The sequence below is a fragment of the Molothrus aeneus genome, chromosome 30, assembly GCF_037042795.1.
Source record: "Molothrus aeneus isolate 106 chromosome 30, BPBGC_Maene_1.0, whole genome shotgun sequence".
NCBI lineage: Eukaryota > Metazoa > Chordata > Aves > Passeriformes > Icteridae > Molothrus > Molothrus aeneus.
In genome coordinates, this window is record NC_089675.1 from 1,295,420 (window position 1) to 1,314,201 (window position 18,782).

At 56.4% G+C, this 18,782-nt stretch overlaps 2 protein-coding genes across 5 annotated transcripts; both read right to left on the bottom strand.

Annotated features, from left to right (window-relative positions):
• Positions 1-4,271: 4,271 nt before the first annotated feature.
• Positions 4,272-12,831, bottom strand: SARNP (SAP domain containing ribonucleoprotein). 2 transcript variants are annotated; one of them, XM_066567852.1, is made up of 12 exons: positions 12,775-12,831; positions 11,219-11,318; positions 11,031-11,077; positions 9,817-9,884; positions 9,623-9,674; positions 9,407-9,480; positions 8,559-8,587; positions 8,273-8,298; positions 7,603-7,671; positions 6,695-6,775; positions 5,668-5,730; positions 4,272-4,620 (listed from the first exon to the last, which is right to left on the bottom strand). In XM_066567852.1, the coding sequence occupies exons 1-11, from the start codon at positions 12,808-12,810 to the stop codon at positions 5,689-5,691; spliced, it is 624 nt and encodes a 207-aa protein (XP_066423949.1). In that variant the 5' UTR covers positions 12,811-12,831; the 3' UTR covers positions 4,272-4,620; positions 5,668-5,688. The 2 variants fall into 2 exon arrangements, with proteins under 2 accessions (XP_066423949.1, XP_066423950.1); XM_066567853.1 differs by lacking the exon at positions 7,603-7,671.
• A 970-nt stretch (positions 12,832-13,801) lies between these two features.
• DNAJC14 (DnaJ heat shock protein family (Hsp40) member C14) lies at positions 13,802-18,709 on the bottom strand. 3 transcript variants are annotated; one of them, XM_066567791.1, is made up of 7 exons: positions 18,615-18,709; positions 16,925-18,172; positions 16,737-16,843; positions 15,867-15,986; positions 14,815-14,975; positions 14,302-14,404; positions 13,802-14,099 (listed from the first exon to the last, which is right to left on the bottom strand). In XM_066567791.1, the coding sequence occupies exons 2-7, from the start codon at positions 18,143-18,145 to the stop codon at positions 13,880-13,882; spliced, it is 1,932 nt and encodes a 643-aa protein (XP_066423888.1). In that variant the 5' UTR covers positions 18,146-18,172; positions 18,615-18,709; the 3' UTR covers positions 13,802-13,879. The 3 variants fall into 3 exon arrangements, with proteins under 3 accessions (XP_066423888.1, XP_066423887.1, XP_066423889.1); XM_066567790.1 differs by having other exon boundaries at positions 18,528-18,691; XM_066567792.1 differs by lacking the exon at positions 18,615-18,709 and adding an exon at positions 18,487-18,504.
• Between the last annotated feature and the right edge of the window lie 73 nt (positions 18,710-18,782).

The window sequence follows — 18,782 nt, forward strand, 5'->3', positions numbered from 1 at the left end:
CCCCGTCGGTGCCTGGGGGGCTCCGGGGCTGGCGGGGGACAGGGGACACCACACCAGGAAAGGTCCAGAACCGCTGGGAGGGACCGGGAGGGACCGGGAGGGGCCCTGGAGCCCCAAACCCGCGGGGCCCCACCCCAAAAACCCCGCAAGGCGCCGGGGCTGCCACGGGCAGGGGGCACAAAGGGGACAGGATGGGGAGGGTGGCACTGGGACCAGTGAGCCCCAGGCACTGGGACCAGTTCAGGACTGGAGACTGGAACCCACCGGCTCCAGGCACTGGGAGCAGTCAGAGCTGGAAACTGGGACCAGTTATCCCTGGACACTGCACCAGTCCCCACAGGGGGCAGCACTGGGCCCAGTAACTGGCTCTGACTGCTCCCAGTGCCCGGGACTGAATGGTCCCAGTATGGGCTCTAACTGGTCCCAGTACCCATCTCTAACTGGTCCCAGTACCCGGCTCTAACTGGTCCCAGTACCCGGGTTTAACTGGTCCCAGTATCCGGGTCTAACTGGTCCCAGTACCCGGGTTTAACTGGTCCCAGTATCCGAGTCTAACTGGTCCCAGTACCCGGGTTTAACTGGTCCCAGTATCCGAGTCTAACTGGTCCCAATGCCCAGCTCTAACTGGTCCCAGTACCCGGGTCTAACTGGTCCCAGTACCCAACTCTGACTGGTCCCAGTACCCAACTCTGACTGGTCCCAGTACCCATCTCTAACTGGTCCCAGTGCCCGGCTCTAACTGGTCCCAGTGCCCAACTCTAACTGGTCCCAGTGCCCAGCTCTGACTGGTCCCAGTGCCCAACTCTAACTGGTCCCAGTACCCAACTCTGACTGGTCCCAGTACCCGGCTCTAACTGGTTCCAGTACCCGGCTCTAACTGGTCCCAGTATCCGGGTCTAACTGGTCCCAGTACCCGGCTCTAACTGGTTCCAGTACCCGGCTCTGACTGGTCCCAGTGCGCAGCTCTAACTGGTCCCAGTACCCGGCTCTAACTGGTCCCAGTGCCCGGCTCTGACTGGTCCCAGTACCCGGTTCTAACTGGTCCCAGTACCCAGCTCTAACTGGTCCCAGTACCCGGTTCTAACTGGTCCCAGTACCCGGGTCTAACTGGTCCCAGTGCCCAACTCTAACTGGTCCCAGTGCCCAACTCTAACTGCTCCCAGTGCCCAACTCTGACTGGTCCCAGTACCCGGCTCTAACTGGTCCCAGTACCCAACTCTGACTGGTCCCAGTACCCGGGTTTAACTGGTCCCAGTACCCGGCTCTAACTGGTCCCAGTGCCCAACTCTAACTGGTCCCAGTACCCGGCTCTAACTGGTCCCAGTACCCGGCTCTGACTGGTCCCAGTACCCGGCTCTGACTGGTCCCAGTACCCGGCTCTAACTGGTCCCAGTACCCGGCTCTAACTGGTCCCAGTACCCGGCTCTAACTGGTCCCAGTGCCCGGCTCTGACTGGTCCCAGTACCTGGTTCTAACTGGTCCCAGTGCCTGGGACCGACCGGTGCCACAGGCAGGGGGTGGCGGGGCGGGGTGGCGGCCCCCCCGAGTATATTCTAATTATTCTAATTATTCTAATTATTCTAATTATTTCCCGCTCTCGGGCTGTGCGTGACGTCTTAGGTTCCTTTTCTGTTGGTCCGTCCGTTGTTTTTGTCCCTCGTTCTGTCGCTCCGGGGGGGTCCCGAGGGGGGTCCCGGGGGAGGGGGGGGCGGGGCCGAACTCAGCACTTGAACAGCAAAAATATAAAAAAGAAAGAATAAAAAAAAAAATTCCAAAAAAATTAAAATTAATTTTTTTTTTTAAATAGAGAAATAATCTGAGAGTTCCGAGGTTTTCAGGCCATGTCCCCCCCCCCCCCCATTGTCACCTTTGTCACCTCCGTGGGGCAGGAAGGTTCCAGAGGGGACCTTGGGGTGACACCAGGGGGACAGAGGGGACAGGGGACACCCCACACACAGTCCCAGGCTGGCACGGGGACAATGCCACCACTGCTGATCCATGGGGACATTTGGGACAGGGCTGGGGACACTCGGGGTCCTGGCACAGCCCCTGGCTGTAAAAGGGGATTTTTAATGGGGGGGATTTTTAATTTGTAATGGGGGATTTTAAGGGGAGGATTTTAATGGGATTTTTTTAAGGGGGATTTTTAAAGGGGAATTTTAAAGGGGGAGGACTTTAAGGGGGGATTTTAAGGGGGAGTTTAAGGGGGGATTTTAAGGGGGATTTTAAGGGGGAATTTTAATGTGGGGGGACTTTAAGGGGGGATTTTAATGGGGGGGTTTAAGGGGGATTTTAATGGGGGATTTTAAAGGGGGATTTTAATGGGGGAGGATTTTAAGGGGGGATTTTAAGGGGGATTTTAAGGGGGGATTTTAATGGGGAGGATTTTAAGGGGGGATTTTAATGGGAGATTTTAAGGGGGATTTTAAGGGGGGATTTTAATGGGGGAGGATTTTAAGGGGGGATTTTAAGGGGGGATTTTACAAGCAGCCCTAGGAGCTGGCCCGGGGCTGCTTTATGGAGCCTCATTAGGGGCTGCAGCTATGCCAGGAATGTCCCCGGCTAATTAGGGCCGAGGGGACAGCGAGGTGTCACTAAGGGGGGGGGACACTGAGGCAGGGGAGGGGACAGGGTGGGCAGGGACCCCGCAGGGTCCAAGCAGGGACTGGACACAAGGACGTGGCTCCAATCAGGCCTGTCAGGCTGGTGGCCCTGCGGCCACCGGCCCTGTCCCCAATGTCCATCCTGGCTGTGTCCCCAATGTCCATCCTGGCCATGTCCCCAGTGTCCATTCTGGCTGTGTCCCCAATGTCCATTCTGGCTGTGTCCCCAATGTCCATTCTGGTCGTGTCCCCAATGTCCATCCTGGCCCTGTCCCCAGTGTCCATCCTGGCCCTGTCCCCAGTGTCCATCCTGGCTGTGTCCTCAGTGTCCATCCTGGCCCTGTCCCCAATGTCCATCCTGGCCATGTCCCCAGTGTCCATTCTGGCCGTGTCCCCACTGTCTATCCCGGCCCTGTCCCCAGTGTCCATCCTGGCCCTGTCCCCAATGTCCATCCTGGCCCTGTCCCCAATGTCCATCCTGGCCATGTCCCCAATGTCCATCCTGGCCCTGTCCCCAGTGTCCATCCTGGCCCTGTCCCCAGTGCCCGTGTCCCCAGTGTCCATTCTGAACGCAGTGAACGCCATGAACGCAGTGAACCCAGTGAACGCGATGAACGCCATGAACGCAGTGAACGCGATGAACGCAATTAATGCAATGAACGCGATGAACGCAATGAACGCGATGAACGCGATGAACGCAATTAACGCAATTAACGTAATTAACGCGATGAACGCCATGAACGCCATGAACGCCGGGAGCGCGGCCGCGGGGCTTGGCCGCGCTCCACCCGCCTGGCCCGGGGCCACCGAGAGCGGCAGCGGCGCGGAGGGGACGGAAAGGGGAAAACCGGGAATTCCTGGAAAGAACCTCAGGAAAACCGGGATTCAACACCGGGAATTCCTGGATTTAACACCGGGAATTCCGGGAAAAAACCTCAGGAAAACCAGGATTCAACACCGGGAATTCCTGGAAAAAACCTCGGGAAAACCGGGATTCAACACCGGGAATTCCTGGAAAAAACCTCGGAAAAACTGGGATTCAACACAGGGAAAACCTCGGGAAAACCGGGATTCAACACCGGGAAAACCGAGATTCAACACCAGGAATTCCTGGAAAACCTCGGGAAAACCTGGATTCAACACCGGGAAAACCTCAGGAAAACCTGGATTTAACACCAGGAATTCCTGGAAAACCTCAGGAAAATCTGGATAACACCAAGAAAACTGCAGGAATTCCTGGAAAATCTCAGGAAAACCTTGAGCAAACCTGGATTTAAGACCAGGAATTCCTGGAAAACCTTGGGAAAACCTGGATTCAACACCGGGAATTCCTGAAAAAATCTCAGGAAAATCTGGATTTAACACCGGGAAAACTGCAGGAATTCCTGGAAAACCTCAGGAACACCGGGAAAACCTCGGAATTCCTGGAAAATCCCAGGAAAACCTTGAGCAAACCTGGATTTAACACCAGGAATTCCCGGAAAACCTCAGGAAAATCTGGATTTAACACCAGGAAAACTGCAGGAATTCCAGGAAAACCTCAGGAAAACCTGGATTTAAGACCAGGAATTCCTGGAAAACCTCAGGAATACTCCAGGAAAGGAGGGAATTCCCACAGTTCCAGCCCCACGTGCAAACCCCTGGCAAACAAAAGGGAATTTCCTTGGAAAAGGGGAAGATTTTTATTGGGAAATGTGGGACGAGGGGCAGCGCCCGACCCTTCCGAGGGGAAAAACCGGGAAAATAGAAAAAACCGGGAATACAAAACCTGGGCAAAACTGGGAAAAAACGGAGGATTTTCAGGATGGGAAGGAGCATCCCGGGAATTTCTGAGGTTCCCCGAGGATGGAAAAGGAGAATTCCCAAAAAAATAGAATCTCTTGGGCTGGGAATGGCCCCGGAACTCCGGGAATGGCCCCGGCCCCGCCGCTCCCACGGCTCCGGGATGAGATTCCCGAAATTCCAAATGCTGGGAGCTCAAAGTCTTCAACAGGGGAAGGGTTCAGGCAAGGCCCACCTGGAAATGCAAGAAATCCCTGGAATTCCTGCTTGGATTCCATGGGAAATTCCCCAAAAATCCCACAGAGATGGGGATAGCCGTGATTCCCATGGGAGCTGCTCCATGGATCTCCCCAAATCCATGGAAAATGAGCCCCAAATCCCGGGAAAATGAGCCCCAAAATCCTGGGAAAAACAATCCCAAATCCTGGGAAAAATGGCTCCAAAATCCCTGGGAAACATCCCCAAAATCCCTGGAAAATGAGACCCAAATCCCTGGAAAATGAGCCCCAAATCCTTGGAAAAACATTCCCAAAATCCTGGGAAAAACAACCCCAAATCCCTGGAAAAACGGCCCCAAATTCCTGGGAAAAACAACCCCAAAATCCCTGGAAAAACATCCCCAAAATCCCTGGAAAATGAGCCCCAAATCCATGGAAAAATGGCCCCAAAATCCTGGGGAAAATGGCTCCAAAATCCCTGGAAAATCAACCCCAAAATCCCTGGAAAATGAGACCCAAATCCCTGGAAAAAGAGCCCCAAATCCTTGGAAAAACATTCCCAAAATCCTGAGATAAACAACCCCAAATGCCTGGAAAAACAACCCCAAACCCTTGGAAAAATGGCTCTAAAACCTCTGGAAAATGAGCCCCAAATCCATGGAAAAAGAGCCCCAAATCTATGGAAAAACAGCCCTAAATCCATGGAAAAACATCCCCAAAATCCCTGGAAAAACAGCCCCAAATCCCGGGAAAAATGGCTCCAAAATCCCTGGAAAATGAGCCTCAAATCCCTGGAAAATGAGCCCCAAATCCATGGAAAAACAGCCCCAAAATCCCTGGAAAATGAGCCCCAAATCCATGAAAAACTCCAACATTTTGGGAATTGTGCCCCAGATTTGGGAATTCCCTCCCTCCCAAGCCCAGCTCCTCCTTTTTCTCTTCGATTTTTTGGGGGGAAAAATTAAAAAACTGAGGAGCAAAATTCTCCAAGGGAAAAAAGGGGGAATTCCCTTGGGGTGGGAATTCCATGGAAAATTGGGAATGAGGGCAAAGGGGATCCTGACCTGAGGAGAGGCCGGAGCAGCTCAGACGATCCCGAACCTTTCCGCCCTTTTCCGCTTCTTTGCCTGGATTTGGGAAGGGCCAAAAAGAGGGAAAATTCCAGAAATCCATGAGGAGAATCCCGGGAAAAAGAAAGAGAGGGAAGGGGGTGGGAATGGGGAAATTCCTGATTCCAAAATGTGGGAAAATTCTGGGATTTGGGGGGGGGTTTCCAGAGGAAAAATGGTCCAAAACACAGGGAATTCCAAACCCCGAATTCCTGGGAAAAAGACCTCAAAATTCCTGGGAAAGGAGCCCTGAAATTCCTGGGAAAATGGCCCCAAATCCCTGGGAAAAACAGCCCCAAAATCCCTGGGAAAACTGTCCTGAAATTCATGGAAAAATGGCCTTGAATTCCTGGGAAGTTGGTCCCAAATTCCTGGAAAAAACAGCCCCAAATCCCTGGAAGAAAAGTCCCAAAATCCCTGGGAAAAGAGTCCCAAAATGCACGGAAAATTCCCTCAAATCCCTGGAAAATGGCCCTAAATCCATGGAAAACCCCCCAAAATCCATGGAAAACCTCCCCAGATCCTTGGATCTCTCAAGGGTTGGGAATTGGGAGGAGGTTTTGGGGTGAGCCCAGGGATTCCCAGCCCCAAATTCCGGGAATTCCAAACCCCAAATCCCAGGAATTCCCAGCCCCAAATCCCGGGAATTCCCAGCCCCAAATCCCAGGAATTCCCAGCCCCAAATCCCAGGAATTCGCAGCCCCAAATCCCGGGAATTCCCAGCCCCAAATCTCAGCAATTCCCAACCCCAAATCCCGGGAATTTCGAGCCCCAAATCTTGGGAATTCTCAACCCCAAATCCCGGGAATTCCAAACCCCAAATCCCAGGAATTCCCAACCCCAAATCCCGGGAATTTCGAGCCCCAAATCCCGGGAATTCTCAACCCCAAATCCCGGGAATTCCCAACCCCAAATCTCAGCAATTCCAAACCCCAAATCCCGGGAATTCCCAACCCCAAATCCCGGGAATTCCCAGCCCCACCTCGGAATCCTCGGCGGCGCCGGCCCCGGTGACGATCCCGAACCTTTCCTTCCTCTTCTTCAGCTTCTCATCCTCCTCACTCTGGGAACGGGGTCAGGATTGGGAATGTTGGGAATGTTGGGAATGTTGGGAATGTCAGGAATGTCAGGAATGGATCCCTGGGGTCCCTCCCGAGCCCCTTCCAGGGCAGGGAAATATTCCCGTGATCCCTGGATAACCCAAATCCCAAAAACCCCAAATCCCAAAAACCCCAATTCCCAAAAACCCCAATTCCTGAAACCCCAAACCCCCAAAAAACCAAAATTCCCAAAAAACCCCAATTCCCAAAAATGTCAATTCCTGAAAAATCCAAACCCCCAAAAAATCAAAATTCCCAAAAAAAACCAATCCCCAAAAACCCAATTCCCAAAAACCTCACCTCCCAAAAACCCCAAATCCCAAAAACCCCAATTCCCAAAAAACCCCAATTCCCAAAAACCCCAAACCTGTAAAAAACCAAAATCCCCAAAAACCCAATTCCCAAAAACCTCAACTCCCAAAAACCCCAAATCCCAAGTCCCAAATTCCCAAATCCCTGAAAAACCCCAATCCCCAAATCCCAAAAAACCCAAAATTCCCAAAAACCCCAAATCCCAAAATACCCCAATTCCCAAAACCACCCAATTCCCAAAAACCCCAAATCCCAAAAAACCCCAATCCCCAAATCCCAAAAATCCCAAAACCCCAAAATTCCTAAATCCCAAAATCCCCAAAACCCCAAAATTCCCAAAAACCCCAAGCCAGGGAAGGGTGGAGTCGGCAGGGCTGGAAAATTTGGGAATTTTGGGATAATCCCAAGGTGGGGAGGGCGCCCTGGCATTCCCAGAAGTCCCAAAATTCCTGGAATTCCCAAAATTCCCAAATCTCACCTTCTTGGAGAGGGAGGAGACGTTGAGGCCGAACCTCTGGGCCCTTTCCTTGAGCTTTTCCAGGTTTATCTGGGAAAAAGGAAATTTGGGATTTGGGATCCCTGGGGCTTCCAAAGGGGAAAATTCCAGAATAAAATTCCCAAAAATTCCTCAGCTCTGGGGGCTTTTCCAGAGGGGCTGATCCTGGAAAAACTCCAGGTTTTTTTTTGGGGAATTGCAACCCAAAATTCCCATTGGAATTCCCCAAAATTCCACCAAAATTCCCAACTGAATTCCCCAAAATTCCACCAAAATTCCCAAGTGAATTCCCAAAATTCCCATTGAAATTCCCCAAAATTCCACCAAAATTCCCAACTGAATTCCCAAAATTCCCATTGTAATTCCCCAAAATTCCACCAAAATTCCCAACTGAATTCCCCAAAATTCCACCAAAATTCCCATTGGAATTCCTCAAAATTCCATCAAAAATCCCAAGTGAATTCCCAAAATTCCACCTGAGCTCCCCAAAATTCCACCAAAATTCCCAACTGAATTTCCAAAATTCCACCCAAATTCCCAAAATTCTGTGGGAATTTCCAAAATTTCATGTCAATCCCTCAAAAATCCACCTAAATTCCCCAAATTCCACCCAAATTCCCCAAAATTCCATGGGAATCCCAGATTTCCTCACCGTGGGTTTGGAGTCTGCCAAGAGTCCTGGGAAAAAGAAGAAAATTCCCGTCAGGAATTGGCCAAAATTCCCAGATTTCAGCCCGGAACTGGGAATCCCCAGGAATTCCAGGAAAATCCCAAGCCTGGGGTTTTTTGGGATGGGAAATCCCAGGAATTTACGGGACCATTTGGGGTTTTTTTTTTTCCCACCAAATCCCAAAATTCCCAAATCCCAGAAATGTGGGGAAAAGGGGAATTTGAAATCCCAGGGAATTCCCAGAATTCCGGGAATTCCCTTTCCTCACCTTTTGTGGGAATTGTGGCCAAGCCAAACCTGTGGGAATGAAAAAAAAATGGGAATTAGGGCTGGAATTTTGGGAATTAGGGCTGGATCAGGGAATTAGGGCTGGAATTCGGGGAATTAGGGCAAATTCCACAAAACCCCAACAAAATCTCACCCAGGATGCTCCTGGAACATTCCAGGGATTCCGAATCCTCTGGGAATTCCAGCCCGGCCCCGCCCCGACAGGGATCTCACCATGAATTCCCAAATTTCTCCACCCAAATATTCCCAAATTTTCCCCCCAAAATTCCCAAATTTCTTCCTCAGAATTCCCAAATTTCTGCCCCAGAATTCCTGAATCTCTCCCCCAGAATTCCCAAATTTCCCCCCAAATATTCCCAAATTTTCCCAAAAAATTCCCAAATTTCTCCCCCAGAATTCCCAAATTTCTGCCCCACAATTCCTGAATTTCTCCCCCAAAATCCCCAAATTTCTTCCTCAGAATTCCCAAATTTCTCCCCCAGAATTCCTGAATTTCTCCCCAAATATTCCCAAATTTCCCCCCAAATATTCCCAAATTTTCCAAAAAAATTCCCAAATTTCTGCCCCAGAATTCCCAAATTTCTTCCCCACAATTCCCAAATTTCTGCCCCAGAATTCCCAAATTTCTTCCCCACAATTCTTGAATTTCTCTCCCAGAATTCCCAAATTCCCCCCAAAATCCCCAAATTTCCTCCCAAAATCCCCAAATTTCCTCCTCAGAATTCCCAAATTTCTCCCCCAGAATTCCTGAATTCCTGCCCCAGAATTCCCAAATTCCCCCCCAAATTCCCAAATTTCCCCCCAGAATTCCCAAATTTCCGGGCTCACCGTGCCGCCCTCGCCGCCTTTTTGCTCTCCAGGCTGACGGGGACGTTGAACCTCTCGGCCCTTTTCTGCATCCTCTGGGAAATGGGAAAGATAAAAAGGGAATTCTGGGAATTGCCAGGGGAAAACTGGGAATTTACAGCCAGGAAATTGGGATTTTCCAGCAAAAAAAAATTGGGATTTTCCAGGGGAAAAATGGGATTTTCCAGGGGATTTCACCTCCATCTGGGAGATTTCTGAGGAGATTTTCACCACTTTCTTCTCCTGGATCCTGGAAAAAGTTTGGGAAAAAGGTCAGGGATGCTCCAGAGGCCTCTCCAGGAGGGATTTGGGGTCTGTCCCCATTCCCAACAATCCCCTGATCCCCCTCTCCCGGCCCCTCATTCCCAGGTTTTGCCAGGAATTCTCCTCACACGTCCGGCGACTTCACCGGCGCCTCCTCCACCTTCACCGGCGGCTCCGGCGCCTTGGGCTCCTCCTCCTGCAAATCCGTGGGAAATCCATGGGAAACCCATGGGAAACCCATAAAATCCATGGGAAATCCATAAAATCCATAGGAAATCCATGGGAAACCCATAAAATCCATGGGAAATCCATGGGAAACCCATGGGAAACCCATGGGAAACCCATAAAATCCATGGGAAATCCATAAAATCCATGGGAAACCCATGGAAAACCCATGGCAAATCCATGGGAAATCCATGGGAAACCCATAAAATCCATGGGAAATCCATGGGAAACCCATGGGAAACCCATGGGAAATCCATAAAATCCATGTGAAATATGGAAAATCCATGGGAAATCCATAAAATCCATGGGAAATATGGAAAACCCATGGGAAATCCATGGGAAATCCATGGGAAACCCATAAAATCCATGGGAAATCCATGGGAAACCCATGGGAAACCCATGGGAAATCCATGGGAAATCCATGTGAAATATGGAAAATCCATGGGAAATCCATAAAATCCATGGGAAATATGGAAAATCCATGGGAAATATGGAAAATCCATGGAAAATATGGAAAATCCATGGGAAACCCATAAAGTCCATGGGAAATCCATGGGAAATCCATGGGAAATCCATGGGAAATTCATAACATCCATGGAAAATTAATGGAAAACCCACGGGAAATCCCTCCATAGGAAACCCATGAAATCCATGCAAAATTCGTGGCAAATCCATAAAACTCCTAGAAAATCCATGGGAAATTCAAGGAACGTTCACAAAATCCATGGGAAATCCATAAAAAACCCATAAAATCCATGAGAAATCCATGGGAAATGCATAAAATTCGTGGAAAATCCATGGGAAATCCATAAAATCCACCCCAGCCCGTGGTCATTCCCAAGGAAAAATCCCCAGATTTCCACAAAATCTCCCAAAATCCTCCCGATCCCCCCTTTTGCCAGCACTCTCCATCCCAGGGTGGGATCAAACCCAAAATCCAAAATCCCAAAATCCAAGATCCCAAAATCCGGGATCTGGAGCATCCCGGGCATCAAATCCAACAGATTTAACCCCAAAAAAAAGCAGGGAAAATGGGAAAATGATTTCAATTCCGGAACGCCGCCTCATTCCCAGCCCAAACCCCCCGGAAAACCGGGATGATCCCAAAAATGCCCACCTCAATCTCCTCTCCCAGCACGTCCTCCTCGTTGGGCTCCTCCTCAGCTGGGAAAGAAAAGCAAGGAAAGGTCAGGGCGGCAAAAATTCCTTGGGAATCGCAGGAAAATGAGGATTTTTTCATTTTTTTGGGGGGTGGAAATTCCAGCTGGGAATTCTGTGGGGTCGGGGATTTTTGGGAGCACCCACCGTGCTCCTCCAGGTAGGCCTGGAGCCGGTGGATCAGGTCCTGCTTGTTGCCTTTGGCTTCCAGCCCCCGCGCCAGGCACTCCTGCTTCAGCTCGGCCAGCTGGGAATGGGATGGGATTTATGGGATGGATGGGATGGGATGGGATGGGATGGGATGGGATGGGATGGGATGGGATGGGAGGGGATGGATGGGATCCATGGGGTGGGATGGGATGGGATCCATGGGGTGGATGGGATGGGATCCATGGGGTGGATGGGATGGGATGGGATGGATGGGATCCATGGGGTGGGATGGGATCCATGGGGTGGGAAGGGAGGGGATGGGAGGAGATGGGATGGGATGGGATGGGATGGGATGGATGGGATAGGATGGGATCCATGGGGTGGGATGGGATCCATGGGGTGGGATGGGATGGGAGGGGATGGGATGGGATGGGATAGGATGGGATCCATGGGGTGGGATGGGAGGGGATGGGATGGGATGGATGGGATAGGATGGGATCCATGGGGTGGGATGGGATGGGATGGATGGGATAGGATGGGATCCATGGGGTGGGATGGGATGGGATCCATGGTGTGGATGGGATGGGATGGGAGGGGATGGGATAGAATGGATGGGACGGGATGGATGGGATGGGATTTATGGGATTTATGAGATTTATAGGATGGATGGGATGGGATCCCTCAGGACCCCCACCCAGGACCCCCTCAGGGCCCCCCAGATCCCCCCTCCAGATCCCCCCCAGACCATTCCCAGGGCCCCCTCAGTCCCTCAGAGCCCCCTCAAGGCCCCTCCAGATCCCACCCAGGACCCCCACCCAGGACCCCCTCAGATCCCTCTTCAAACCGCCCCAGGTTCCCCACCCTGGACCCCCCCAGGGCCCCCCCAGACCCTCAGGACCCCCACCCAGGACCCCCTCAGATCCCCCTTCAAACCCCCCCAGGGACCCCCACCTAGGGCCCCCCCAGGGACCCTCAGATCCCTCCAGAGCCCACTCCAGATCCCCCCCAGACCATTCCCAGGGCCCCCTCAGAGCCCCCTCAAGGCCCCTCCAGATCCCACTCAGGACCCTCCTCCCAGGATCCCCTCAGGGCCCCCACCCAGGACTCTCTCGGGAATTCCCTGAGATTCCTCCAAATCCCACTCAGGACCCCTCAGACCCCCCAGGGCCCCCTCAGACACTCAGATCCCACTCAGGATCTCTCCAGATCCCACTCAGGATCTCTCCAGATCCCCCTCAGGGCCCCCCCAGATCCCCCTCAGGACCCCTCAGACCCCCAGAGCCCCCTATACAACCCCCCATAACCCCCCTCAGGACTCCAGATCCCCCTCAAACCACCCCCAGATCCCCCTCAGAGCCTCCTAAGGGCCTCAGAGACCCTCAGAGCCCCCTCATGGCCCCCCAGAGCCCCCGGCCCGTTTCCCGCCGTTCCCCCGTGCGCTCCCTCAGTCCCAGCCGCTGTCCCCGGGGCTGTCCCGCTCGCAGGGCTCTGTCCCCGCTGTCCCCACCGTTCGCCCGCGGTTTTCCCGGCCCCATCCCCGCTCCCAGCGGCACCTTCAGCTTGTGCAGCTCCACCGGCTCCGCCGCCATCTTGACACCCCCCGCGCCGGCCCCGCCCCTCAGGCAGCCCCGACCAATCAGTGCCGCGCGTCCTCCGCCGCCCCGCCCAAACCCGCCGCTCGCCATTGGTCAGCGCTGACGGTAGTACCCGCCGGTGATTGGCCTGTCGGGCGCTGGGGGCGGGGAGATGCTGACTGACGTGCAGATGAACCAATGGAAATAGGGAGATGCTGAGCGGCGGCCAATGGAAAGAGAGGGCGGGAAACGCGGACTTCCGGGAGGTGTGGCCGAGACCGGAGCGGGGTCATTGAGGGACTCGGGTGTAATTAATTATTTTTAATTATCGCACTTCATTAAACTATTGATATTCCCAAAGAGGTAGATTTTATTATTTAACTCTTTGAGTCTCCAGAACAGCCCCTGTTTCCCGCAGCTACCGTGCCACAACCCCCCTTTATTAATCATTAAAATAACCTAAACAATTAAAGAATTAAACTAATTAGAATAATTAAAATAATGCCATTTATGGAGGTGGCGGCCGCCATGATGTGTGTGGCGACCGCCATGATGGGTGTGGCGACCGCCATGATGGGTGTGGCGACCGCCATGATGGGTGTGGCGACCGCCATGATGGGAGTGGCCGCTTCTCCGTCAGGCCCGACCGTATCTCCGGACTAACCGGACACGCCCCCACCCCACGGGTCCGTCCCGGCTGCTCCGAACCCGCCGCAACCCCGGTAACGGCGCCTGAAGCGCCGCCAGCGCGGCCCTGCCCACACTCAAGATGGCGCCGCGCTCTGAGGCCACACCGGAACCCCAACATGGCGGCGCCCACTGGGGCGTCAATGACGTCATTCTTTATCCGGCGCGGCCCGGAAGTGGCGCGACCCGGAATTCCCGGGGCTTTGGGGACACCTGCGGGGCCTTGGGGACCCCCAAATCAACCCCTATTTCCACCCCCCCTTTGTTTTATTTTTAACACAAAAACCACCACTCGATTTTCTTTAGAAAACACCAAAAAAAGGAAAAAAATAGATTTTTTTTATTCCAAGCCCTTTTTTTTTTGTTTTTTTGTTTTTTTAGGGGGGTGGGGGTCTCCTCAGCGCGGCAGCGGCCGCCGCCCCTTCTTCCTCCTCTTGTGCTTTGTGTCCCCCCTGGGGGGACCCCCCTGGGGCTGGGGGGGTCCTTGGGGGGGTCCCGCAGCCCCGGGGGGGGCGGGGAAAGCCCCCCCGGCCTCCGGGCCCGGATTTCCCTGGAAAACGCGGGCCAGGAAATCCTGGAGGTCAGCGGGGGACGGGGGGCTGCCCTTGGGGGGGGCCCTGGGGGGAGAGAAAAAAGGGGTTGGGGCACGGCTGGATGTACCTGGGCACAGCTGGATACACCTGGGCACACCTGGGCACCCCTCTGGGCACACCTGGGCACCTTTGGAACCTCCTCCCCCAGGACTGACCGTTGGCATCCAGACCCTGGACACTCCAGGACACCCTTGGGGACACCCCAGGACACCCCCCCAGTACTGACCGCTGGCGTCCGGCCGGCGTGGCTGTCCTGGCACCGAAGGACAGGTGGTAGGGGACACGGTGGCTGTCCGGGGAGATGGCCACGCGCTGGCAGCCCGCCCACTCTGGGGACAGACAGGGGACACTCGGTCATGGTGGCACCAGTCATAGTCGTGGTGTGCCCTTGGGCATGGTGACACCAGAGAGGTCCCCAGGATGGTCATGGTGTCCCCTGGTCATGGTGGCACCAGGGATACCCCAGGGATGGTCATGGTGACACCAGAGAAGTCCCCAGGATGGTGACACCAGACACCCCCAGAGATGATCATGGTGTCCCCTTGGTCATGGTGACATCAGAGAGACCTTCGTGTTCATGGTGTCCCCAGAGACCCCTGGGATGGCGACACCAGAGGGACCCAGGGATGGTGACACCAGAGACCCCTGGTCATGGTGTCCCCTGGCCATGGTGACCGCAGGGACCCGCTGGGATCTGTCACCCCCCGTTCTGTGTGTGCCACCCCGCGTGTCCCCTCACCGGTGACGTCGTAGATGTGGCCGTCCATGCGGGCCAGGTAGGTGACCTTGAGGCCCAGCAGGCTGGACTCTGCCCACAGGTCACCCTCTTCGGCCGCGTGCCACCCCCCGCACGGGCCACACCAGCGGCCACCGCGCGGGTCCCTGTCCAGCTGGAACCGCCTGTGGGGACACGGGGACATTGGGGATATTGGGGACATTGGGGACGTGGGGACATTGGGGACACTGGGGACACCCCCAGGGCACAGCACAGGGGTCCCTGTCCAGCTGGAACCGCCTGTGGGGACACGGGGACATTGGGGACACCCCCAGGGCACAGCAAAGGGGTCCCTGTCCAGCTGGAACCGCCTGTGGGGACATTGGGGACACTGGGGACATGGGGACATTGGGGACACCCCCAGGGCACAGCACAGGGTCCCTGTCCAGCTGGAACCACCTGTGGGGACACTGGGGACATTGGGGACACTGGGGACATTGGGGACACCCCCAGGGCACAGCAAAGGGGTCCCTGTCCAGCTGGAACCGCCTGTGGGGACATTGGGGACACTGGGGACATTGGGGACACTGTGACACCCCCAGGGACACGGTGAGACCCCCAGGACACGACGTCACCCCAACCTTCCAGGACACGGTGTCACCCAAGCCCCCCAGGACACGATGTCCCCCCCAGTGCTGTCCTCACTGTCCCCAGCGTCCCCATTGTCCCAGGTGTCCCCATGGTGTCCCCACAGTGTCCCCACCTGTGGCGTCCCCCGCAGCGGGTGCAGCCCATGGCGTCCCAACTGTCCCACAGTGTCCTGCACTGTCCCCACTGTCCCTGCAGTGTCCCCATTGTCCCCACTGTCCCTGCAGTGTCCCATAGTGTCCCCATTGTCCCTGCAGTGTCCCCGCTGTCCCCACAGTGTCCCCACCTGTGCCGTCCCCCGCAGCGGGTGCAGCCCATGGCGTCCCAACTGTCCCACAGTGTCCTGCACTGTCCCCACTGTCCCTGCAGTGTCCCACTGTGTCCCTGGTGTCTATGGTGTCCCCACGGTGTCCCCACGGTGTCCCCACCTGTGCCGTCCCCCGCAGCGGGTGCAGCCCATGGCGTCCATGGCGTCCCTGAGCTCCTCCTGCAGCCGGCCCAGGAACGCGCCCAGCGCCCGCGCCAGCTCCCCCTGCGCCAGCTGCTTCCTGCGACCCAAAAACGGGGAATTAGAGCCCAAAATATGGGATTGGCACCCAAAATATGGGATTGGCACCCTGAAAAATGGGATTTATACCAAAAAAATGGGATTTAAAACCCCAAAAAATGGGAATGACAGCCCCAGGAACGTGCCCAGCGCCCACTCCCCCTGCGCCAGCTGCTTCCTGCAACCCAAAATATGGGAATTAGAACCCAAAATATGGGATTGACACCCTGAAAAATGGGACTGGCACCCCAAAAAATAGGATTCCCACCCCAAACCAGGATTCCTACCCCCAAAACCTGGGATTCTGCACCCAAAACTGGAGGTCCCGCAGCCCCGAAACCACAACCCCCACCCAGGATCCCCACCCCAAAATTTGGGATTCCCGCCCCAAAACCCAGGATTTCCACCCCAAAATTTGGGATTTCCACCCCAAAACCTGGGATTTCCACCCCAAAATTTGGGATTTCCACCCCAAAACCTGGGATTTACACCCCAAACCCCAGGATTCCCACCCCAAAGTTTGGTGTTTCCACCCCAAACTCATGCCTGCTACTCGCGCTGCCTCTCGGGCCTGCTCACCCGCTCCCAGCTCACCCCAAAACAAGGATTCCCACCCCAAAATATGAGATTTACAACCCAAAATACGGGATTCTCACCCCAAAACCTGGGATTCCCACCCCAAAATTTGGGATTCCCACCCCAAAACCTGGGATTCCCACCCCAAACTTTGGGATTTCCGCCCCAAACTCACGCCTGGTACTCGCGCCGCCTCTCGGGGCTGCTCACCCGCTCCCAGCCCGCCCTCAGCACCTTGAACGCCGCCTCCGCCCGGGGGTCGCGGCTTTTATCGGGGTGCACCTGCCAAGACACGGCCCTCGATGTCCCCAAAACGTCCCCAAAGCGTCCCCAGCCCTGCCGGGGGACGTCCCCGACACCCACCAGCACCGCCAGCCTCCGGTACGCCCTCCGCAGCTCGGTGTCCGTGGCCGTGGGCTCCACGCCGAGCACCCGGAACGGGTCCAGCTCCTCCTCGGCCACCTCGGCCATTGTCACCAAGCGCGTCACCTCCTCCTCGCTGTCGCCACTGCCACCTCCGCGGCTCGCCCGCCGCCGGAACCGCTCGCCCAGCAGCTCCCGGCTGCGGCGGAGCCCCGCGGAGGCGCCGCGGAGGAAGGAGCGGAGGAGGAGGAGGAGGAGGAAGAGCAGCGCCAGGAGAGCCCCGAGGAGGCGCAGGCAGAGCGCGACCCCCGCCCGGGCCACCCGCAGGGACCCTCGCTGTCCCCTGGCGGCGTCGCCGGGGTCGTCGTGGCGTTGTCGCCGGGGGGCGCCGGGGTCCTCCGGGGGTCGCCGGTGGCGGCAGCCGAGGCCGCACGGGAGGTCCCGGGAGGGGCTCGGGGGAGCGGCCGGGGGGCACCGGCAGCCGCAGCGACCCCCGGGGGAGGGGACACTGCCGGGGCTGGGGACACTGCTGGGGCTGGGGACATTCCTGGGGTTGGGGACACTGCCGGGGCTGGGGACACTCCCGGGGTTGGAGACACTGCCGTGGCTGGGGACACTCCTGGGGCTGGGGACATCCTCAGGGCTGGGGACACTCCTGGAGCCGAGGACATTCTCGGGACCAGGGACACCCCAAGGACCAGGGACGCCACCAGAGCTGGTGACACCCTCAGGGTTGGGGACACTCCCAGTGTTAGGGACACCTTCAGGAGTGAGGACACTCCCGGATTTGGGGACACCCCCGGGGTTGGGGACACTCCAGGGACTGGAGACACTCCCAGAGTTGGGGACACCCTCAGGGTTGGGGACACTCCTGGGGGTCCCAGGTTTGGGGACATTCCTGGGGTTGGGGACACCCTCAGGGTTGGGGACACTCCCGGATTTGGGGACACCCTCAGGACCGGGGACATTCGTGGAGTTGGGGACACTGCCGGTGTTGGGGACACTCCCGGGACCGCGGTCGCCGCCAGCCCCGGGGACAGGAATGTCGCGCTCGCCGCTCTCGTCGTCCTCGCCCCCCGCCGTGCCGGTACCGGTGGCGCTGGTGGCACCGGTGGCATTGGGGGGGCGGCCGCAGGTCCCGTTCCAGGCGGCGCTGGGGCCTCCCCCGGGTCCGGGTCCGCTCCCCCCGGGCGCCGCCTCCCGGTACCGGGGCCGCTCCATCGCTCCGGGCTTAGGTCACGGCCATCCCTGGGACAGCGAGGGGAGAACGGGGTCAGGACCCCAGGGACCGGCACCGGACACAGCGGAGAGCCCTGGAGGGACCCCCGGAACGGCACCGGGACCCTCCAAAATGGTCCCGGAACCCTCAGAACGGCCCCGGGACCCGAGGATCCCCCGATCAACCCCCGCGATGGCCCCGGTAAACCCGAAATCCGGTCCCGGGGACCTCCTGACCCCCCTGAACGGAACCGGGACCCCTGAACCGGCCCTGGGACCCCCCGGACGCTCGGAGTCCCGGTACCGGGGGGTTCGGGGGTGGTTCCGGGGCGTCCGGGACTCACCACGCCGGTACCGGGAGGATTTCGGGGGGTTCGGGACTCACCACGCCGGTACCGGGAGGGTTCGGGGGTGGTTTCGGGGCTGGTTCCGGGTGGTTTCGGGGGTGGTTCCGGGGGGGTTCGGGACTCACCACGCCGGTACCGGCGTGGGGTGGGGGGGGGTCGCACCGCCGCCCCCCCCCGGGTCCCCTCACGGCCGCACTTCCGCTTTCCGCCCGCCGCCGCGCTGGCCACGCCCACTTCCGGGGTGGGGCAACACGCGTGAGCGGCGCGCTCCTTAAAAGGCAATGGCCACGCCC